General features: G+C 27.3%; 1 protein-coding gene across 4 annotated transcripts in view; it reads left to right on the forward strand.

The window, feature by feature from the left end:
* LOC107447774 (uncharacterized) overlaps nucleotides 1-12,776 on the forward strand; it is a 67,542-nt gene extending 54,766 nt beyond the window's left edge. For 3 of the 4 annotated variants that reach the window (XM_071188080.1, XM_016062783.3, XM_016062784.3), the window contains 3 exons: nucleotides 1,238-1,307; nucleotides 3,989-4,032; nucleotides 9,013-12,776. In XM_071188080.1, coding sequence (XP_071044181.1) covers nucleotides 1,283-1,307; nucleotides 3,989-4,032; nucleotides 9,013-9,513 — 570 coding nt within the window. In that variant the 5' untranslated portion in view covers nucleotides 1,238-1,282 and the 3' untranslated portion in view covers nucleotides 9,514-12,776. The remainder of the gene's footprint in view (nucleotides 1-1,237; nucleotides 1,308-3,988; nucleotides 4,033-9,012) is intronic. The other variant, XM_016062787.3, reaches the window with a different exon arrangement.
* Nucleotides 12,777-23,545: the final 10,769 nt, after the last annotated feature.

Below are 23,545 nucleotides of genomic sequence, written 5' to 3' on the forward strand. Positions count from 1 at the left end.
AAAATTACTACTCTAAAAATAAATATTAAACTGCATTAGACGTTTAAAAAAAAAAATCGTAAATGTCTCAAAAAACATCTCGAAACAATCTGAAACTCTTTCTAACTTTGGTGCTGCCATCTCTGGAGAAGAATAGAAAGTACGACTATATTGACAATTGCTTTCTGTACAGAAAAGCAAGTATATATTGTTGAAAAGTAAAACTGATGACTGGTAATTTGAAATTAGATTTAATCTAAAAATTTAGATAATCATTAAATTTCAAGTATGTCAGATTGCTTTTCTAACGTCAAAACTGGCAGTTCATTGATTTAGTTAACTATTAAAATATGCAAAAAAAAAATTGTTAGAAAACTTTATTTATTATTGAAGTTCTTCAGTTGGCTATATTAAAGACTAATTTATTATCAAGATGCATGTAGTACATTTTTCCAAACTGCGTTGCCTGTATTTTGCTCCAATTTTAAAATATATTTTATTCCAAATCATAATAACAAATATAAAAATAAAAAATAATAAAAAATAAAAAAAATTGGAGATTAAAAGATTTTAAATTATTTACTTTTTGCTTTATCATTTGTGCAATTCGAAAAAAGAAACAGTTTCAATCAACTTTATTTTATTAGTTTACTTTCGAAAATAAACATTTTATATAAGTATGTTACAGTAAGAGACAGAAATCTAAAGAATGTCGACTTTCACCAGTGAATATCAACAATCAGATAGTCGCTTTGGTGAACGCCCAAAGTGGTTGTTATGTCCAATTTGATATTAATTTATTAATTGAAATTTTAATATTTATTCGACAATTTAATATCCGATTAGAATATATTAGGAAAAACATCCGTGTTTGGAGTACCGGACAAATGTATACTGGGCGGTGGCACTTAACTTTAAGAAAAAACATTCACTGTAGAGAATACCAGGCAATTATTATTTTTTTTCAACAAAAAAAAAACAAAAAAAAAATGAGGGTAGAGGATACTGGTTATTATCCTCTTGCCTACCTAGTATCCCCAACACTAATTCTTTTCCTAATCTAATCAAATCAAAAATTAAAATATCGCATAAATATTTAAATGTTGATGAATAAATTAATATCAAATTAGATCTAGGATATATTTCCGACATTTACAAAGTGACTATATAATTGTTGTCATTCATTGGCCAAAGTCAACAATCACCAATTTCGGTGATTCACAGTGACAAGTACAAACAAATATCTCTTTTTTATTAGGAATCCGTCATGTTGGTGGATTGATCCAAAATTTCTTGCTTAAGGATGGGTGTATGGTTGGCTGTAATAGGTAAGAAAATACGTTATTACCAAGTTCTGATTAATTTAATTACAAATAATATTAAAATTATTAATCAGCTATATAGTAAAAAGTTATTACAATCAATTGATGAACGCCTCTTAACACTTAAGGTAAGTATTATATTATGCATCAACTATTTTTGATATTTTAACAAATCTAAATCTCTCAATTAATGTTCCTTTTAAATATTGTCGGCGAGCTTTTATTATGAACACAGCCTAAAATACGTGTTTAAGAAAATGAATACAGACCCAAAATGTGTGTTTGAGAAATTGGACTCAACTGTACGTTTTTAAAAAACAGACACAGCTCAAAATGCTTGTTTTAGAAAATGTACATAGCTCAAAATGCATGTTTAAGAACATGGACATAACATTTGTTTCCGTTTTTCAAATCCCTTTTTTGAAAATTGTTCATTTTTTAAAGAATAAGCAAATAGATAGTATATGATTCTATCTATTTTCTAATAGATAGTATATTTTTTAAGGAATAAGCAAATGGATAGTAATAGATAATATAAAGAATAAGCAAATAGATGAATAGATTCGTAATATGATTTTCATTTGTATAAATAATTTGAACAATTTTATTAAAATAGTCTTTTTTAAAAAGACTTTAAAAGTAAAAAGCTGTTTTTACAAGGCTGATACGGGTTCTATAAGTTAATAAAAGTGGTTGTGAATTTATGTTGCAGGAATTTAGAGTTTAAAACTCATCTTATCGTTTGAAGTGACAACCACAACATTCCCATACTCCCCAACTTTTCCTAGGAACTGACTTTGTCCCGTAATTATTTTGCTTAGCGTTTAAAAAGTAAGGAAAAGTAAGTAAGAACGTCCTCGTTTACTTGTTAAATTTGGGTTGGACACTGAAAAGGTGCATTTTGAGCTGTGTCCAGTTTCTCAAACACGCGTTTTGAGCTATGCCAGAATAAAAAGCTCACCGACGACATAATTATAATTTTACTCTTTTGTGTTGGAATTTATATTACTTCAAATCAAAAGCTGAACGAGTAAGTATAATAACTAAAATAATTCATTTCACCGAGCTTTGAAGTTCAATTTTCGAAGAAAACTTTTTTTTAATTACGATCAATTTGACTTTTTTCTTTAGTTTCTAAAGAAATTGAAGTATGCTTCAATCTTATTCAAGGGAAGATTAAGACATGGAAGAGTTAAGAGGTTTTTTTTAAATTCTATAGCCAATGCAGAAGGTATTAAAAATAAAAAAAAAATAAAAAAAGAGTACGTTATACTACGGGAGAAATTTTCCATGGCAAATTCTCGTTCCTCTGCTTAAGTTATTTAAAACTGAAAAAAAAAAGTTCAGGTAAACATAGAGTAAACCATGAAGTTTCAAATGCAGATTACTTTTTTCTCAAAATATTAAAATGTAAGCAAATTATAGGAGAAATACTTAAGATTTCGCAGTATGAAGTTATCTAGCAATAATTTGTTTAGAACAATTTTCAAAACAATTTTCAACCTTTGAAGCAACATTGTTTTTTAAAGATTACCCGAGCTAATTTTTTTTCTGAGCTTTGACTTTTTTTTGGTGGTGAAACAGAATTTGCCATCAAAAGTTACTCGCACGACATAACGTTTTCTTAACACTTACGTATAACAACAGAAAAAAAAATTTTATCTGAAAAAAGCTCCTTTCCAATTTTTAAGGTCATGTATAACACAAATAGAAAACGTATTATTTAAACTTGGAAATTAACAGAGTAAAAAGTTTGAATAGTGCAAAACAATTCATCAAGCGAAACCATTTAGTTACTGCATGTTGTGTAAAATTTCCGGATCAAATTACGGTATCAAGTACCGACACTTTGGGAGCATTCTCCGTAAAATCAATTTTAAGAGTCCATTCTTTAAAATATTATACATTAATTTTTTCCGGTAATAATTATTTAATGAGAGTGATTCAGTGATTTTACGGTAATTATTACTGCAAAAATTACGGCTTATCAGAATTTTGTTCAGTAACATAATGGTAAAAAGGACTTTTACGGTGTGAAGTACCGGCACCCTAAGTACCGGTACTTTTTAATATAATTTGATCAAAAGATTTTCACGGTGTGCGAGTTTAAATTTATAATAATTGAGGTCTTAGTTATAATTTATGAATTTAACAATAATGTATTTTTATAGCTCTTCAATTTCAATTTTATTACATCCTAAATTGGTGAAACATTTTTTTTAAACTTTTTTCAGGAATGTTTTTACTACATGCTGCTTACATAAAAGTAACGGCACCCTAGGTGCCGATACTTTTTAATGCAATTTGATCAAGAATTTTTCACGGTGTGCGAGTTTAAATTTATAATAATTGAGGTCTTAGTTATAATTTATAAATTTAACAATAATGTATTTTTATAGCTCTTCAATTTCAATTTTATTGCATCCTAAATTGTTGAAACATTTTTTTAAAACTTTTTTCAGGAATGTTTTTACTACATGCTGCTTACATAAAAGTAACGACACCCTAAGTGCCGATACTTTTTAATGCAATTGGATCAAGAATTTTTCACGGTGTGCGAGTTTAAATTTATAACAATTGAGGTCTTAGTTATAATTTATGAATTTAACAATGTATTTTTATAGAGCTTCAATTTCAATTTTCTTACTTCCTAAATTGTTGAAACATTTTTTTAAAACTTTTTTCAGGAATGTTTTTACTAAATGCTGCTTACATAGCTTCTGATGATAGCGTAAGTAGATTTGTTTTTGTTACTAATATTCTGTGTTCCTTGTCCATGTTTACTCTATTAATGTTAAGCATTATATTTAAACATCTGAAGAAAAGCAAGTAACAGTTATGTAAAATATCATATTGCAACTTGGTAACTTAAATAAAAATTAAGTAATGTTATAGTTTTTTTTTTCATTTTTTAATATTGAAGAAATTACAAAAAGTAGGCCAATCAAAATGTTTTGAGGCCATATTTAGAAATGAAACACCTTAAAAAGTGTTAAAACTTTTAATATTTATACATTCTGTCGGTATATTTTTGTGTAAATCTCCAAACAAGAAGAATTCACTTTATGGGATAATCAGTCGTCACTGTGAAAAATTCCGGTTAAAATTACGGTGAATAGTACTAGCACCCTTAGTGCAACATCCATAAAATCCATTTTACCGTAAAACCCATTTTTAGCTTAAAAACCTAAACCGTAATTTTTACAGTAATATTTTTTTATTTATGGTGATTATTATGATTATGATTCAAGGTGATATTTATGATTTATTAAATATTACGATATTTTAGATTTTATTTTGTTAAGTAAAATTATACGGCAAAAATGAATTTTATAGTAAAAAGTATAGACACACAGAAAATCAGTTTAGTTACAACACTTTAAAAAATTCTGATTCAAATTCTGAATCAAATTACCATATAAATCATCATCCGTAGAATCAATTTTATCGTAAAATCTATTTTTATCGTAAAATCCATTTTTACCGTAAAATATTATACCGCAAAATTTTACAAAATTTAATCGTAGCATTTTCCGGTAAAAAAGGATTTTACTGTAAAAAGTACGGGCACCCTGAGTGCCACTATTTTTTACTGTAATTTGATTTGCAATTTTTTACAGTGTACATAATATTAATGTCCTGCCTTTTTATCTATTGTTTGTTGGAATTTTTGTTATATATCGCTTGCTATATTTTTGTATTATTGCTAGAGAAATTTTCACTATCTGAAGGTTGGTTAAAAAACTGTAATTTTTCAGAATAAATCATTTTTAAACGTTAAAGCAGTAACTCCAAGTTACCTACTCATTACTTATGTTCAATCTTAAATTTTAAGCAAAATAAATTTTAAATATACTACATTTTTTATTGTTTTGTTAAGAGTAATAGTTTGCAATAGTTCGAATTGTTGATGATCATGGACAATTGTAATTTCTTCATTAAAATTTTGGATTTCGGAATAAAATAATGTGCAGCTAACAAAATGCTTTTGAAGCAAAATAATAAGCTTTCTTATTGTACAAAAACGCTTGATAACATTCAAGCTAGACTTAATAATCTAGTTTTTAAAGTAAATCTTTAAAAAATCGAAGTATTTAGATTAATGCAGTTTCAAAATGAAAAACTACATCATATTAGAATAAAAATATTTCTGCTAGCTGAACCATGATAAATGTCAAATTTGATATAAACTTTGTAAAGTCTCAAACATATTATAGTGCAAAGTATTGAGTTTAGAGAGTACGATATTATGTTCCAAATTATCAATATTATGATTTATATCGCTTATAATATGTAATCGATTTTTCAGAAAGGATTTTAAACCAATGCAATCAATCTATTAAATAAAGTACCGATTTTTAAAGAGTGCATAATGTTTAGATTATAAAAATTGAAAAATTTTTTTTCGAATTTTTTTATTTTTTATTTTGCTTAAAATTTCTTATTATAATTTGTGAAATGCTGTTTATTTATCAGTACTGATATAATTATTGAGAAAAATACGAAAATATGGAACAGGCTAAGTTATAATAAAATTTCTTAACTGTAACACTAATTTATGTATTGTTTCATTAATTGTTTCTTAATGTTTATTCATTAATGCTTAAAATTCCGTTATTTAAATCAAAGGAAATATTTTTAGTTATTATTTGCACATCGTTAATAAAGATATAATGGAATTTTAGTGCATGAATTTAACACAATTTTGTAACTAAGAAAATACGTTTTTGTAGAAACGTTTCAATAAACCAATAAGAAACGTGAAACAATTTCCCAAAGCGGGAAATCATTTTAAAGAAAGTGTCTGTCATTAGTTAAAAATAAAATACTCTCCGTTTTCTGAAAATGTCAGGGTTATAAGTAATTAAAGGCGGTTTATTGTAGTTAGCCGATTGACCTAAATTATTCCATCCACGAAAAATGTCACTTAGAACTTTCACCAGAGGCGACGTAAAATATTATTTTTAAATTTTCTATACTTTCACCCTACTTTCATTAATCAATAACAATCTCAATACATTCCATAAGTTTTTCAAAATACGTGCTGCTATAGTATGGTAAATTGTTTTTGTTGGAGATTTCTTTTTTGCAAATGAATCAAAGACGTTCGTTTTTTTCTTGCAATAAATAAAAAAAATATGAAATGAAAAATTAGAATCTCGCAGAAAAGATTTCTAAAGTGACCAAAAAAATGGTTACAGTTAAATTTGACTAAAAAATCATTTAAATACTTTAAAATATAAAAATTATGACTAAGTTTATTTGAATATTACATTATTTATTATATTTATTATATAATTAATAATTAATTATTATTCAACTATTTATAAATTATTAATTATTATTGCTTAATTATTAATAATGAATTATTAATAAATTGTTATTTATTATATTGAAATTTTAAATTTTTCAGTTTAAAGTTTTAATTGATTCTGCGGCATAAATTACTAACACCAGAAACTGAACACGACATTACTAACTCTTAAAGTTAACCAACTACGAATTTTACAATTAAAAATTTTAAAAAGTGATGAAAAGAATGAAATAAAAAAATTTTACAGTAAAACTTAACTAATAAATCATTTAAATGCTTTAAAATATAAAAATTATGATTAAGTTTATTTGAAAATTATATTATTTATTATATTTATTATATAATTAATTAATTATTATTTAATTGTTTATAAATTATTAATTAATTATTATTTAATTGTTTATAAATTATTAATTATTATTGTTAATTAATCATTAATTATTGCTTAATTATTAATAATTAAATATTAATAAATTGTTATTTATTACATTGAAACTTTAAATTTTTCAGTTCAAAGTTTCAAATGATTCTGCGGCATAAATTACTAACACCAGAAAGTAAACATGACATTACTAACTTTTAAAGTTAACCAACTACAAATTTTACAATTACAAATTTTAAAAAGTGATGAAAAGAATGAAATAATTGCTGAAATTTTAACATTTTTGTGACAACTAAGCATATAATTTAAAAAGATAAATTATGTTTATGGAAATTTTTAGGTATCAAATTTTTAAGTTATATCGTACAAAAGACAAGTTAATTTTCACGTAAATATACTTCTGCAAATCTTTGAGACTCATATAAACAATATAATATTACAGAAAAATTGCTATTTCGGTGGCCTTAATGAGTTGATATTTTTGTTTCTATTTGAGTATATTTACAAAACTGTTGTCTGTGAAAAATTGCAATTATTTTAATCAGCTATGGACTGACTTCAGATACTTTTTTTTCCAATGTTCAGCTCTAGTGCGACGTAAATGAACCACAACAAATAATTCTTTTCATGTATAAAATAAGTACTATTTGGTATTTTCACTGTCAAAAAGAGTTTCTGAAAATTGAACAAAAATTGTCAAAATAGCTCAGAAATAAATAAAATAAATAGAAGATAAAATTAGAGAACCCCATGTATTCAAAATTGAAACAGTGTATACTCATTTTTAAATAAAATACATGTGCTTGCATGCAATAATAAATACTCAAATAAAAATCAGTAAATAAGATTTAAATAAAAATTTTCATACGATGATAAAAAAATCTTTTTTTTATAAAAACTCTACCACATTGCCATTTAATTTCATTCGCTAGAATATATTTTGATTATATTTTCAGAAAAAAGGTTTGTTTTACAACTAAACAAAACACAGTTAATTAATTTTAGAAAAATTACAGTACAAAATTAAAAATAATACAAAATCTTAAAATTTGTTGTTAGTATAATTTTTTTTAATTTGTTCAATAAAATTAAAATGTTTCGGGATGCTTAAAAACTGTTAAAGGTTTATTTCAATGTGATAAAAGTCCGATCAATCAGGTGCAATTAATTTAACAATTATAAAAAAGAAAAACAGTAATCTTAAGGTTCTTCCACTTTTTCTCCAAAAAAAAAAATTTACGGGGTGCATATTAAATTACGTGAGGTGTTTAGAGCTTCATAACTCGTGATATAATGATCGGAATGTTAAAAAAGTTGACACATGCTCAGCAGAGTATGCGGTTTTAATTTCCAAAAATAAATTAGTTCCAAAAGTTACCTATATGGGAAACTTTGGCAATTCGAGAATTATGCGTATAATAAATGAATGCATATTTGTCAACTAATGCAGTAAATAACTTTTTATAATAATAAAGAGTATTTATTTATAATTTACAAATAGGATTCAATGTGACCACCATTCTGATGTTCTAATAATTGTTAGCTGCAAATGACATTTTCAACCGATGCTCGCAAGATATTTGTGTTTGTTCCTCTGACGTGCAAAGCAAGACAAGCACATTGTACCCTATTTGTAAATTAGAAATAAATATTATTTATTATTATAAAAAGGTATTTACTGCTTCAGTTGAAAAAAAACCATTAATTTATTACACATATTATAGAAGCGCCAAATTTTGCTCTATAGGCAACATTGGGAACTATTTTTTTTTCTTTAAGAGATTAAAAGCCCATACTCTGCTGCGTATGTATGTTAATTGTTTTAAAATTCCGATCACGTGTTGGAGTACATCATGTGTTATGAAGCTCTAAACTCCTGGCGTTATTTTATGCGCACCCTAATAATTGCAGATAAATATATTACATTACATTGATTTGCTTTTATGAAATACTTGCATGTTTTTCCATTCATTCATGTATTTATTTATTTATTTACTACTTTTATTTATTTACAGTACGAAAGAGCTAAGTTGTATATGGAAGCATGCGCAAAACAAGAGCTCTTTGCCTCAGTTCCACCTCTTAATTTCACTTGTGACAATAAAATAGCCGGTGGATACTATGCAGATATCGACACTGGCTGTCATATATTTCATTTATGTGCTCCAAGCAATCTCCAGACCCTAACAGATCACCCTTTTTGTTGCCATCCAGAGCTAGTGTTTGACCAGAGATTCCTTGTCTGTGATCGTCCAGAAAATGTAGACTGTCCGGTCTCTAATAGATATTACAGTGATCAATTCGATGGTCCTGTCAAAGTACAACAGCGTGAAGAAGAGCAGGCTAGGAACCAAAACAGACAGTCAAGAGAAAATGAAGCTGAATCATCAGAAAGTGAAGAGATTGAAGAAGATGATAAATCATCGGAATTCGATGAAAGCATCGAAGTTGGCGATCAGTTGGCTGATAATCCTGGAAAAGCAGTGACTCTTCCACCTGCATTCAGACAATTGTGATTATACTGCTAGTTAGTAATTTATTATTGATTGCCAAGAAACTTCATAAGAATGTATCTGACATTAGCCATGCGCTAATATTCTGTTAATTCTGAAGTCAAAACAATAAATACTAATGAATTTGATACAGTTGAAGTTCCTCAAGAACATTCAGACTCTATAAGTGTGACAATGATTTATATCGAAAGTTGCTTTCAAAGTAAAAGTGTTGCTTTTTCAGTGATGGTTTTTGTAGATGGTTAATTAATAATGTACCCTTTTAAATGTGTTTAATCATTGCTTTAGTAGCAAAGGCAGAACATGCAGTTGAATGTCAAGTTTTAAATTTTAAAGTAAATGATATTTTTGAATTAAAGTAAGATTGCATTTTCTACGGAAGTAATTTCAGGAGAAAAGACTTGGACACTTTTCTGGTAAGTAGCAGATCGTAAAAATTTCGTAGAAACAGTTTACCATGGCATGTCACTGAATGAAACGCAAATTGTGTGAGAATTTTGGTGTACCAAACATTGAACTTTTACGCTATGTCTTTGAACTTTGGTAGCTGTTTTTAGAATATCTGGCTATTGACATTTTGAAAAACAATGCAAAGTTTTCAGTTGGATTACCTTCGCATTGGCTGTACTTTTTATTTGCAACTAATTCAACTTCAAATGAGGTTCTTCTGATAAAATTTATTTAGAAGCAGTTAGAAAGAAATTAGAACACAAAATAATTCATTGTGACACTTATTTTGAATTTAACGAAATACTACCACTAACTGTTATTTGAGATATACCACTGCTATGCCAGATTTCTATAGGCGTATACACCTATCCGTCAGAAATTTCTGAAATTTAAAATTTCTTTTTCTACAATAATGCCTTTAGAAGAACCTTTTTATTTGAGCAGCAATCATGCTTTAGGTTTTTGTACCTAAAATAATGTTTTTAGAAGAACTTTTTCTTTGAGCAGCAATCATGCTTTAGGTTTTTAGACCCTAAAATAATGTCATTAAGGAGAACCTTTTTATTTGAGCAGCAATCATGTTTTTGGTTTTTTTTCAAGAGAGAAAAACATTGGAAACTATTTCTGATCAAAGGGGTCATTTATCGAATTAATTAAAACCAACTGTTAAATTAGTAAAAGCAACGATATTAAATGTACCATTCAAAACTTCAGGATTTACACTGGTCTTACAGATTTTTATTAGTGGTAATAAATTTACTTTAACACTTGTAAAAACATTCTCTTTTAAGGATAACACTTGAATATTTTAAAATTTGAGATCTACCTTAGATTTCTTATAAAAATAACATGTAGTGGTAATCACAAGTGTATTAAAAAATCGAAGTTTGTTTAATTTTTGTTACCATTTTTAAAATTCGCAAGACCAATAGGAATTTCTATTTAAGGAGTTCTAAAAATAACATTTGAAATAAGTAATGCATTTTTTAATGATTTATTTTTAAAATATTAATTTATTGTAGGTGTTGTAAGCGTTAGCATATTTGTGTTTAATTGGGTACATTTTTATAAATATTATTTGCCAAATAATGTGTTGAACGTTTAGGTGGTTTATTGCATTTGTAATGTGTATGTGTAGCATCAAAATGAAATTAACAGAATTATCAAATAAACTATAAAATGAAAAGTAACCAAACTAAAAAAATATAATGCACATTCTTTTTATATTAAAATTAGAAAATAAAAAATTGGTTGAATTAACATGTACATGTATATAGAAAGAATTTCAAGATTTTGACTGTTTAAACTAACTAAAATCAGGTGCCCATTTTCGTCAATAATTTGTTTGTGTATGCTTTTTATTAACTGAATATTAACTATTAACTGAATTTATAATTAATTGATCTATCGTTAGCTGAAAACCTGCTATTAATTGAACTGTTTATTATTGACTTCCATGTAAGAAGACACTATTCCAGGAAATAAAACCTTCATAGCAAATTTTCTTTTACCCACGAAAGTAATTTAAGGTAGAGAAGCAATAAATTCATGCAAACCCTTAATAAACCATGAAGTTTCAAATGCTAAAAAAATGTTTTAAAAATATCAAAATACAAACAAATTACCGAATTACTTCTCCACTGCGCAATCCTTAGTTATCCTGTCTTAACTTTTTTTGTGAAAACTGAGTTCTGTGCGCAAAGTGAGTTCAGATGAAACTAGAGAAAACCATGAAGTTTGCAAACGTTGAGAAAATGTTTTTAAAATATCTTCTCTGCGCAATCTTGAGTTATCCTGCCATTATTCGTTTGCATTATAATATTTAGAAAATACATTTCAGCATTTGAAACTTTATGGTTTACTTTAGGTTTTTATGAATTCATATTTTCTAAACTTTAAAATACCAATGACAGTAATAGGTGAAACAGAATTTGTCATTAAAGGTTTCTTCCGCAGTATAGCGTTCTCTCAACCTTTATGTCATACCTGCCAACTAGCACAGTTGATGAGTAAAGTATTTCATATTAGTAACAGCATTTCTGCTTTAAAATATAAATCTCGGTTTTTAAAGTTTCAAAAAGAATTGCCTTTCTCTCTATGGCAAATGATTAATTTAAATTTATGTTGAAATTATTTGATTGGTAGATATGCTTGATAGTGTTAGTTTAAAATATTTTCCTATTTTAATTATTATTTTACTACCTCTCTGCGAAATTCTTCCTAATAACCATTTAAGTTGGCAGCAATGAAATATACTTAAAAAAAAGAAAAAAGTTCAATAATAGAGTTATGTTAACATTTTAAAAAAATACTTCTACAATGAAATATTTCTAATTAATTTAAATTGATTTTCTATTTTTCCAATAGTATATTTTTGGATAGTTTCATTTTGAGAAAACGATTTTTTGCATGCAAAACACATCAAAATCAATTTTGACTATTAAAAACTTCAACTTCACTTCAATGTACTTAAAAAGTTATTACAGCTCAATAAGAGAGTTTAAGTGTTAAGCCATTGTGGTCTTTCTATGTCTGTGCCAAACGTATGCATATAGTTCACACCATTTCAATGTAAAAATTATTAAACAGTTTCTGTTTATTTTCACTTCCGAATGTTGAAGTTTTGTTTAATGTTACAAAGCACTTTTGGTGATCAGATTAGTATGTGTTGCTTAATAATTCTGAAATTATTCTAAAACAAGTGTTACGTATAAATGTTTTTTTTTTTCAACATGTTTGTTATTTCATTTTAGTTTAGCTCTAACTATTTTGTGACTTGATGTTATTTTGCTTATTAAAATATACTTTGAAACATTTCTTGTTATATTTGATGTGTTTGAATTTTGATTTTTTTTAAAGAAAAACATTGCGCAGTCTGAAGCATAAAGTTATACTTTCCAAATGAGGCTTAGGTATACTTTGTGGTTCGCATGAATAAAGCAGAACAAAGTGAATGAAGCACAGAAGTACGGAAGTGGCATACTATAGTTTTGGTTATATAATCAAAAACCTTACTCAGTGTTTAAACACAAAAGATTCTAAAAGTTTAACACCTTTTGTATTTAGGCACCGAGGAAAGCTCTTGATTATAGGACCTATTCTTAATATCTAAAGACTTTTGTGTTTAGACACTGAGGAAGGCTCTTGATTACAGGACCTATGCTTAGTGTCTACACACCTTTTGTGTTTTGGCACTGAGGAAGGCTCTTGATTATAGAATCAAACTATATGTCCATTTTTGTACCAATATTTATGCTTTATTCATGTTCTTTTGCTTTATTGGTACACCATTATGTTTCAGTTTACTTAGATACAGTGATGGGCATCATTCACGAAAATTTTATTCATGACTAAATTTATTCAGAATAAATTTATTCTGAATGATTATTCATATGAAAATTTAGTCATTATTCATCATTCATTTTGCAAATGCATAAAAATTTTTGAATAATGATTGATGAATAAACTCATTAGTCATGACTAATTTTTCTGAATAAAATTTTGAATAACCAGCGAAAAATGCAATCGATATGTCTTTGTATATAACGAGATGCAAAACATCGTTTGCTCTTAAACGTCTTATTTTAGAAATTTAACTATAAAACTAAGACAAGTATGAATATTTATTTTTATGTTATTTTAACTTACTCCAGCGTAACATACTTAGTTGTGCTAAAAAGTAGGTTTATAACAGTTTAGTTACTTAAGTTCATTTTAAAATTTTGTTCTAAAATCTATAAAACACAATTTCTTATAGTTTTTGAAAACAAACGATAATCTTATTTTAAATTTTTAAATAAAATTTTAACTCAAAAAATTAAACGCTTTTTTGCCATGTAACCATTTTTCAAAAGTATGCATTATGTTTGACAAAAGTAAATTTCTTCAAACATTATATAAATATACTTGAAAAGGATTAACGTTTTATTTGCAGTTGTCATAATTGTAGTCAATTAGAGTATTCCGTGCCCATTTTTGTTAACCAGTGAAATTATTCAGTTATTCTTGACTAATGAATAAAGGATACTGAATAACGAATAAAGAATGATTTATTCTTTATTCAAAATATTTCTGACTAATGAATAAATCTTTATTCATCATTCATTATTCAGATTTTGAATAATTATTNAGTGTATTCTTTTGCTTTATTGATACACCATTATGTTTCAGTTTACTAAGATAATACATAGATGCTATTAAAGACCTTACAAGAAAGCTCCTTGTACAGTAAAATAAATGAATTAAAGTTTTTTTTTATACCAAAATACTTTGAGGTTAGGAATTGGTAAGTAAAAAGTTATGTTCATTTATCTATGGATATAGAAATAATTTTTTTATGAATTATTATTTTTAACTAAAAAATTATTATAATTAACTAAATATTTTTAACTAAAATTTTTTATGAATTATTATTTTTAACTAAAAAAATTTAACTATTATTTTAGTTAAAAATAATAAGTTAAAAATAACTATTTTTAACTTATTATTTTTAACTAATAATGAATTATTATTTTTAATTAACTAAATAGAAGAGAATCACTGCTATTTTTTAGCGATTCAAACACCGATTTATGAAGTATATGATACACAGAGTAACATCTGCAATGCGAAATTTGTTCATGGTTTAATAAAAATACTTTATTTTATACGAACAGGAATGAAAAAAGAAAACTATTGCAAAAATGATCCAATAATCATGTAATGAAAATTATTCTGTTTATTTTTACACATTAAAAGATTACTATTTTAATTTTCTGAGAATGAGCCATGAAATAAAACAGAATGTTTGAGAACATAAGAAATTTTTTTTCGTAAAAACTATTTTAAAATAATGATTTCCGAATTTCGAAAAACTTGAAAGCATATTACATTTCAGAGCCATCTGATGTCACTTTTTAACACTAACACCGCTCTTCTTTTAATCAAAAAATTAAGATTTTAATTCTAAGGAAGACAAAAGGGTTTTCACAAATTATTTCCTAACCTTAAAATTTAAAATAGTGTAGCAAGTAGCACTTGGAGTATTTTCTTTGCTTGATTCTGTCAATAATTTGTTCTTTGTAGAAATTTTGTAATAAATATTTTAGCTTAAAATTGTTATGGCTATTGCAGATTAAAAAATTCAATAAACTAATGATGCATAAGGCACTTTGTAAATCACAAAATAAAAAAATAGAGCATTCTTATAACTTTCGATACAAACATTGAAATTTCTCAAGTTAACAGGCAATTTAATGGTTCAAAGGGATTATCTTAATATGCTAATTATTAAAAGTTTAGACTACATTTTAAGTAACAAAATCAATCTCAAAATTAATTTCTAATTTCTCTAAATAAACATATCAACCTATTTTTTTTAAAACTTAAATGCTAACATTTTTAAATATGGGGGGGGGCAGCCGTAATCTATAAAATACGGTTCCATGTTCCAAATGTTTAGGTTATGTTAAATTGATATTGTGGATATTTTACAATATCTGTAAAACTATTCAAAGAAAAAAAATTTTTTTTCTTCACAGAATTGTAAAACTTTTTTATTCAAAGATAACTTCATGCAAAGTATAATATTTTAAATTTGCTTATTATTTTTCTAATTTATTTTTATAAAAATTGAAAAAAAAATAATTTTAAGGTATGCAAATTTTTACATAATTAAAATTTGCATATTTTTAGACTGCAAAATCCAAATTTTTACCCGAATCGATCCAATAGTTTCTGAGCAATATTGTAGTTTTAAAGAGTAAAGGTATTTTAAATTTTCTTTTCCTAGAAGCCATTTTGATCGATTCAGCATTAAAAGAAAAATTTAGATTTTATAATGTAAACTTACTTAGTATGGAATGATATAAAAATAAATGTACCTTTCATTTTAAAGTTTTGGCTCTGCTTGAATTGTCTGTAATGAAAAGTGATCTTCACATTGTAACATATAACATTATTGCATGTAACAATATAATAATAAATAACATTTTAATTTAAAATTATAACATTAACATGTAATACTTGAAAGAAAAAGAGCCCGCACTGATTTACGAAACTTGTTTACGTCTCGTCTACGTGAACTTTTTTAACTTCATGCCATAAGTTAATTAGTTTTTAATTAGTATATTTTATTATTTATATTTTTAAATGATCAATTTTGAATTCAAAGTATTCATATTTTTACGCCTTTTTGCTAAATATCGATTCTAATAACACCTTACGTGTGAGAAATTGCTTTTTGAATTGTTCCATAACAAAAACAAATTTGAAAAAACAGTTTTAACCCGTTCTTTTAAATTTACTTCAACCAAAAATGTACTTTAAAAGGTATTGGTGGTTTTGATTTCTTCGTGAAGGCATCTATATATAACTTTCTTTTTTCTTTCTATAACTTATCTAATAACTTAAAATTCTGAATTTTTTATAGGAGTTTAGCGGAAGAACAGATATTTAAATGTAATTATTTAATACTTTTATGAAATATTGAAAAAAACCTTCATAATTTAATTTTCTTAATAAAAATATAAAATATTTACAATATTCAAGTGTTGGTATGAATTTAATTAGCATACAAAGCTTCAACCAATTACCAAGTTTTAATTTAATTAGTTTATTATAAGTCTTGTAATTTTGTGTGTCAGATAAAAAAATGTGATTTGAGAAAAACAATTTATTTGATAAAACTTTGAATAAATAACTTTTCAACACAATACGTAAGTTTGCGGATGATTCCGATTTATAAAATGGGGGTGTTATTTTCTATTTTAAGTGTATAGGTTTCAATATTTTTGTTGTAATTTTGAAGTTTTTTTTAGTATTGGTTTATACTTGGTTTCAGATGGCTCAAAATTAAGCTCGTTATAACATATATTTTTATAGCATATTATTATTCGATTATATTTTTATAACATATTATAATTCGCTTATTGTTCGATTAATATATTACACATATATTAATCGAACTACACTGGTTATCATAAATTAAGGAAAAATCACAAAAATAGCGATAACTCTTTCAAAAGTAAGCCAAACCGTGCAAAATTTGCATATGTTGTCCACTAAGAGTAGCTGAGTAAAATTGCAATATGCAAATTAGTGGCGCTGCACTCGGCTTACGTCATCTGCCTGGAGCATAAAAGTCCAAGTTTGAGAGAAAGCACACAAATTTTACTGTGATTGCGACATTGAAAATCTGAGATAGCCAATTCGTAATAATGACCTCTAGGCATCATTTGCCTGAAGAACTACGATGGAGAGCCATCGGGAGACTAGAGGCAGGGCAGAGTCAATCAGAAGTGGCCAGATGGCTAAATGTGAGTCCATCTGTGGTTCATAGACTTTGGAGGCAATTTCAAACCACAGATTCGGCATCTAGGAGGTTCAGTCAAGGACGGCCAACTGTTACGACCAGTGCCGATGACCGATATTTGACATTAAGTGCACGCAGGAATAGAACCGCTACTCCGACACATCTTAGATCCTCTCTTGCTGCAGCCACCGGAAGGTTGGTGTCAACGTCAACTGTGCGCAGAAGGCTCCACGAAGGTGGTCTGTATGCGAGACGACCAGCCATTTGCGTGCCGCTCACATCACGCCATAGGAGAGACCGTTTGCAGTGGGCCCGACAACATGTCCACTGGACGTCAGATCAATGGAGGCCTGTTCTCTTTACGGATGAGTCCAGGTTTAGTCTAGAAAGTGACAGTAGACGTTATTTGATATGGAGAGAACCTGGGACCCGTTATCATCCATCAAACATCCGTGAAAGAGATGCATACGGAAGAGGCAGTGTCTGTGTTTGGGGAGGCATATCCTTAGGAGGGCGCACATACCTCCATGTCTTTCCAAGGGGAACCGTGAATGCTCAGGTTTATCGAGACAACATCCTTGATGCTTATGTGCGCCCATATGCCGGGGCAATTGGTGATTGCTTCCTGTTACAGGACGATAATGCAAGACCACACAGAGCTCGCATTGTTGATGATTATCTTCAACAGGAAACAATTACTCGCATGGAGTGGCCAGCTCGATCCCCGGACTTGAATCCTATCGAGCACGTTTGGGATGCTCTAGGGAGGCGTGTATCTGCCATCAATCCGCCCCCTCAGACCCTTGCCACGCTTGCAACTGCTTTACAAGAGCAATGGCTCTCACTTCCTATTGAACTGATAGACCGCATAATTGAAAGCATCACACATCGCTGTTTGTGCTGTATTGCTTCTAGAGGCAATCATATTCCATATTAAAGGTACTTTTTCTATTGCAAACCGATACTTCCAATTTGTTTATTTTATACATGTGCTAATTTCTATACTACTATTAATGTCTGATAATTTCTTTTTATGTTGTTTAATACCTTACTATGTGTTGTATATTGTGGGTAAGTTTCATAAAATTCCATGTGTAATTGAAAGAGTTATCGCGATTTTTGTGAATTTTCCTTAATTTATGATAACCAGTGTATTTGTTAATAAATACAATGTAGACCTCTTAAGTTTATCCATTAAACGGGAAGCGGCGAAAAAAGAAATATTTTTTTAAAATCAACTGGATTAAAATATTGTTTATATAAGTTGAAAATAAGTATTTTCTTTACTATATCTTTTAATAATTAAAGAATTTTGAAATTGCATCGTCTTAAAAAATTCGTTACAAAACTCACCAAACTAAATTTAAAAATTTGGATTATAAATCACTAAAAATCACTAAAAGTTTTTTTTCCTTCCCCGGCTTAAAATATATTACTACATAATATTAGAGCCTAGAATGTGAAGAAAATTAAATTTTTAGAAAGTTGAATAATTTTGAATGTGTAGATGTCTTATTGCTAATTCTAAGCTACCAAACTAGTTTATAAACAAAAAGTCTATCAGACAAACTATCAGATTCATGAACAAACTGAATAAATAATTAATAAATTCAAATATGCATGTACAATTTTTATAGACTTTAATGTTAGGAGACATAAGTTTCAAAAAATATGCCTTAAATTTAGATGTTAATCTGTTCAGAAGAAATTTAATAGCTTTAAACAGCCTTGTATGCTAAAAATAAGAAGAAGAAAATTAAAAATATTAATTTAAAAAAAGCTGTTAGAAACAATTCTTGAATGTCAAAATACACGTTCGTAAATATCCTTGAAAACAACTCTGTCTCCTTCAAGTTCTCTCAGTTACATAACATTTTCGTTCATTATCTTCTACACCCTTAATTTGGCACCATAATGCTATGTTTATTGTTGTTACCGTTATTTATTTCGAATAAAAAAAGAAGAATTCGATGCTTTCAACCTACTTTACTGTTGTTAGACATTTTGCGGCTATTTTTTTTTCTTTTATTTTTTTTTCTGCTTCAGTGAACATTCCATGTCTATTTAGTAATAAATACCATCGATTCACGGCCATATGGAGGTCTTGAAACCTTTGAATAAGTTCAGTCATGCGAGAATTATTTGCTGGTCAAGAGTTTTCATTCTGTACTTCTTAATTAGGAACGACTTTCGTGATTTTTAAAATTAACTTTAACTTCGATTGCTTACCAGGGTACCCATTTTCTTGTAAATATATTACAGTGGCAATAAATTAACTTTTATGTTAGTAGTAATTCGTAATTAAGAGATACAGAATAAAAACTTTTGGCCAACAAATAATTCTAGAATGTACAATTGACATTGAATAAAAATAGTATATAGGCATAGCGATATAGATATGGAATGTATAATTCTCGCATGGACAATAGACATGGAAAAAATAGTATATAGACATGCTAATATTGATATGGAATGTTTAATTAAGCATTCCAAGTCTATTTAACAATAAATACGATCGATTCACAGGAATATGGATGACTTGAAAGCTTTGAATAAGTTCAATCATGCCATAATTATTTGTTGGTCAAAAGTTTTAATTCATTACTTCTTAATTACGAACTGCTTTCGTGATTTCGAAAATTAACTTTAACTTCGACTGCTTACCAGGGTGACCAATTATTTGGAAATATATTGCAGTGGTGATAAACAAACTTTTATGTTGATTGGAATTCGTAATTAGATGGTATAGAAAAAAAACTTTTAGCCAATTAATAATTCTCTCTTGGAGAATATACATGGAATAAAAATAGTATATATACATACTAATGAAAACTTGGAATATCTAATTAGGCATTCCATGTCTATTTAACAATAAATACGATCGATTCACAGGAATATGGATGTCTTTAAAACTTTGAATTAGTTCAATCATGCCATAATTATTTGCTGGTCAAATGTTTTTATCGTGCAATTCTTAATTAAGAACGACTTTCGTGATTCCGAAAATTAACTTTAACCTCGACTGCTTACCAGGGAACTTATTTGACTTTTGAATATATTTTAGTGGTAATAAATTAACATTTATACTAGTAGAAATTTCCTTTAATCTTTTGAAGCAAATGGAAGACACCGGAGCCTCATTTACATATTTTTTCTGAAGCTATATATATATATATATATATATATTATCAAATATACTAAATATATCAAATATATATTGTGAAAATATGATATATATATATCAAATATATATATATCATATTTTCACAAATTTTACATCTATGGGGGCCGTGGTAGACCAGTGGTAAGAGAATCGAACTTAAATCCGAAGGGAGCAGGTTTCGATCCTTGACTCCGCTAAGACCCACCGAGTTCATGCGATATACGTGCTCGTAAAATCTGTGAAATCGAAAGTCCTGTGGTCGGTTAATGAGCAGTACCTTAGGTACAGGGATCTGGAGAAAGTTTCCTTCCCCTTCAGATTCATGTCTAAATTGAGGAATTGGCCTCAAAATGAGATTTTCTCTTCAGAGGATCGAATTTGAGATGGCGTGTCTCCAGATCTTCTTCTAGGAAGTTTCCTAGACCGTCGCCAGTAGCCGATTGTACTGCTCTAATGCGGCGTAATTAAGTACCTACCCACCTCATAGCTATGGCCAGGGTTTTTACGACCTGCAAAAAAAAAATGTGACTAAAACTTAACAAAAATGACAGAAATTTTAAAAAATTTCATTCATTTTAAAAGTTAGAATTCAAATAGTCAGTTAGCACAGATAGATATATAGAAATAGAGCTAGATATTCTTAGAATAATCAAATATGTCGTCCGTTAACTTGTTATTCAGGACATAGCTCAAAATGCTTTTTTAAGATAATAGACACGGCTAAAAATGCTTGTCGTTCAAAATGGGGGCTGCCAAAAAACGCTCCTTTTCACTATTCAATTCATATTCAACAACTGAACGAGAAATTCCGTACTTACTTCTCCTTACTCTTTCAAGTACTAACATAATTAGTACAGAGTAACGTCCCGGTTCTGGTATACTGAGACTTCGGGGTCGTTGAGGCTAGGTACATTACAATTGTAACCCTTAAGGTGATCTCTTCGTATTCAGATCATTGAACGAGTAAGTTGTTTTTAAAAAGTCTAAATTCCTACAACGTAAACTTAATCCCACTGCTGAAAATTTATAAGAACCATGACAACATTCTGAAAAAAATGCTTGAGTTTTTTGAAGAAGAAAAATACTAATTTTAAAAATTGTACTAACAAGGAAAGTATACATCTGTAAAATCTGTATTGAGGCAAAATTTAGCTTAAATTAAAGAGAATGGTTTAAAGCCTTGGATAGGTTAAAAATTTGCTACTACTGTTGCTTTTGGGGTAAAATATGCCCCTTAACGTTCAGTTCATTTACTTATAAGATACTACAACTTTTTAGCTCGCGTCAAATTGTAGCGCAATCGAGCAGAATCATAGCACAATACCTCAGAGATGATTAATAATCTTCTCAGGCATTTCATTTATATTTTTGATCTATATAGATAAATAACTATTTTGTATATTTTATTCATTATCCAAATTATTACTTTTTAATTTAAACTTATTAATTTATTTTACAAAATTTAAACTTTCAAAAGCAAAGAAAAAGTTTTAATATATGTTTTATAAATTTTTTTCAATTAAAATATATGAATTATTTAAAAAATTACAATTAAATTAACTAACAAATTTTTTGTTTTATTTCGTATTGACTTTTTTTTAAATTAAAATTTCAAAATGTAAACAAAATTACATTATAATTCTTATAAAAGAATTTTGTAACACCAACAAAGTTTATATTTTCAATGACATAATCTTCTTTAGTAATAGACAGTTCTTTTCAATTTATCCCTTCTTTCCACCTTAATCAAGAGTTACAGTGTAATTTTGTCTATATTTTCAAAATTAAATTTATTAGAAACTTAAAATATTTGTTACGAAGTAAAAGAAATTCAGTTGGAGACATTAAAAAAATTATTAAATTACAAATAAATTTTCTTACTCTACTTATTTAATTAAAAGGCAAAAATTATATTTTAATTAAAAAAAACATCTATTTAGTTTTTATTTGTATTCAATCGTTTAAATTTTCTGAAAAAACTGATTTTTTACTATTGGATTTTATTTTCTTTAGTATTGGATATTTTATATAAACAGGGGATATAAATGTAAAGTAAAATAAGCCTGACACTAAAAAAAAAATAAGAAGGATGAAGAAAAAGGAAAACAGCACCGAAACACATCGGAATCGTGAGACCAGTATTTACATTATAAAGGGACAAACTCCTCCAGGGCATTTCCTCTTTATATCAATGTTTATAGCATTTCAGTGAAAGAGTTAAGTAGAATTTGCAATTCAAAATTATCTAATTGAAACTTATAGTGAAAATACATAAATTCCGGCCAAAAAAAATGACCGAACCTTTCAATTTATCCCAGAATAATTTTTTTAGGCTTTCGATTTGGTTAATAAATAAAACAAATTATTAGAGTATCTTTTTTATTGAGTATAAAAAAAAACTTCGAATTGTGTGACCTCATGCGATTTTCATATAAACTAAAAAAAAATCATAAGTAATGATGTATTAGTAATGACATATTAGTAACTATAGTAATGAAACATAATGTTTTGATAAAAGAAAATGTTTTCAGGAAATGAATAGTTTATTTTAAGGCTTATTTAAAATTTCTCTTCTGCTGCTGCCATCTACAATTTACAGAAACAATTTAAAATAAAAATGCTCTCTTATATTTAATCATATTTTCTTATCAAATCATACAAATAACAAACATATTTTCAAACGGTTATAATATTCATAATTAAAACTACCAAAGAATATGTTTATACTAATATTTACTAATGCTTTGAAAATACTTATTTTCAAGTTTTATTTTAAGGAATTAATATTTTATTTTTAAAAAAATATGTTTATTACCTTTGTATATATTGTATTTATGTTTATCCCACAAAACATATAACTAGTTTCTATTTATTCGTATCAAAATTGTAGGGTTACACCCAGTCCTTTTTTTTCTATCAGTTCTACTATAATAGAATTGAACAATTAAGAAATAAAGTAACTGTACACTCCCATATTTTAACTCTTAAAAAAACAATTAATTCATACTTTATATTCCAAATCGATGGAATAACTCGATGTTAAGTGTTAAGACAATTATAATTTATAAATAAAAAATATGAACCATAAACGAATTTATATATATATATAGAAGCTATATATATATATATAT

This window comes from Parasteatoda tepidariorum, chromosome X2 (genome assembly GCF_043381705.1).
Source record: "Parasteatoda tepidariorum isolate YZ-2023 chromosome X2, CAS_Ptep_4.0, whole genome shotgun sequence".
In the NCBI taxonomy this organism is placed as follows: domain Eukaryota; kingdom Metazoa; phylum Arthropoda; class Arachnida; order Araneae; family Theridiidae; genus Parasteatoda; species Parasteatoda tepidariorum.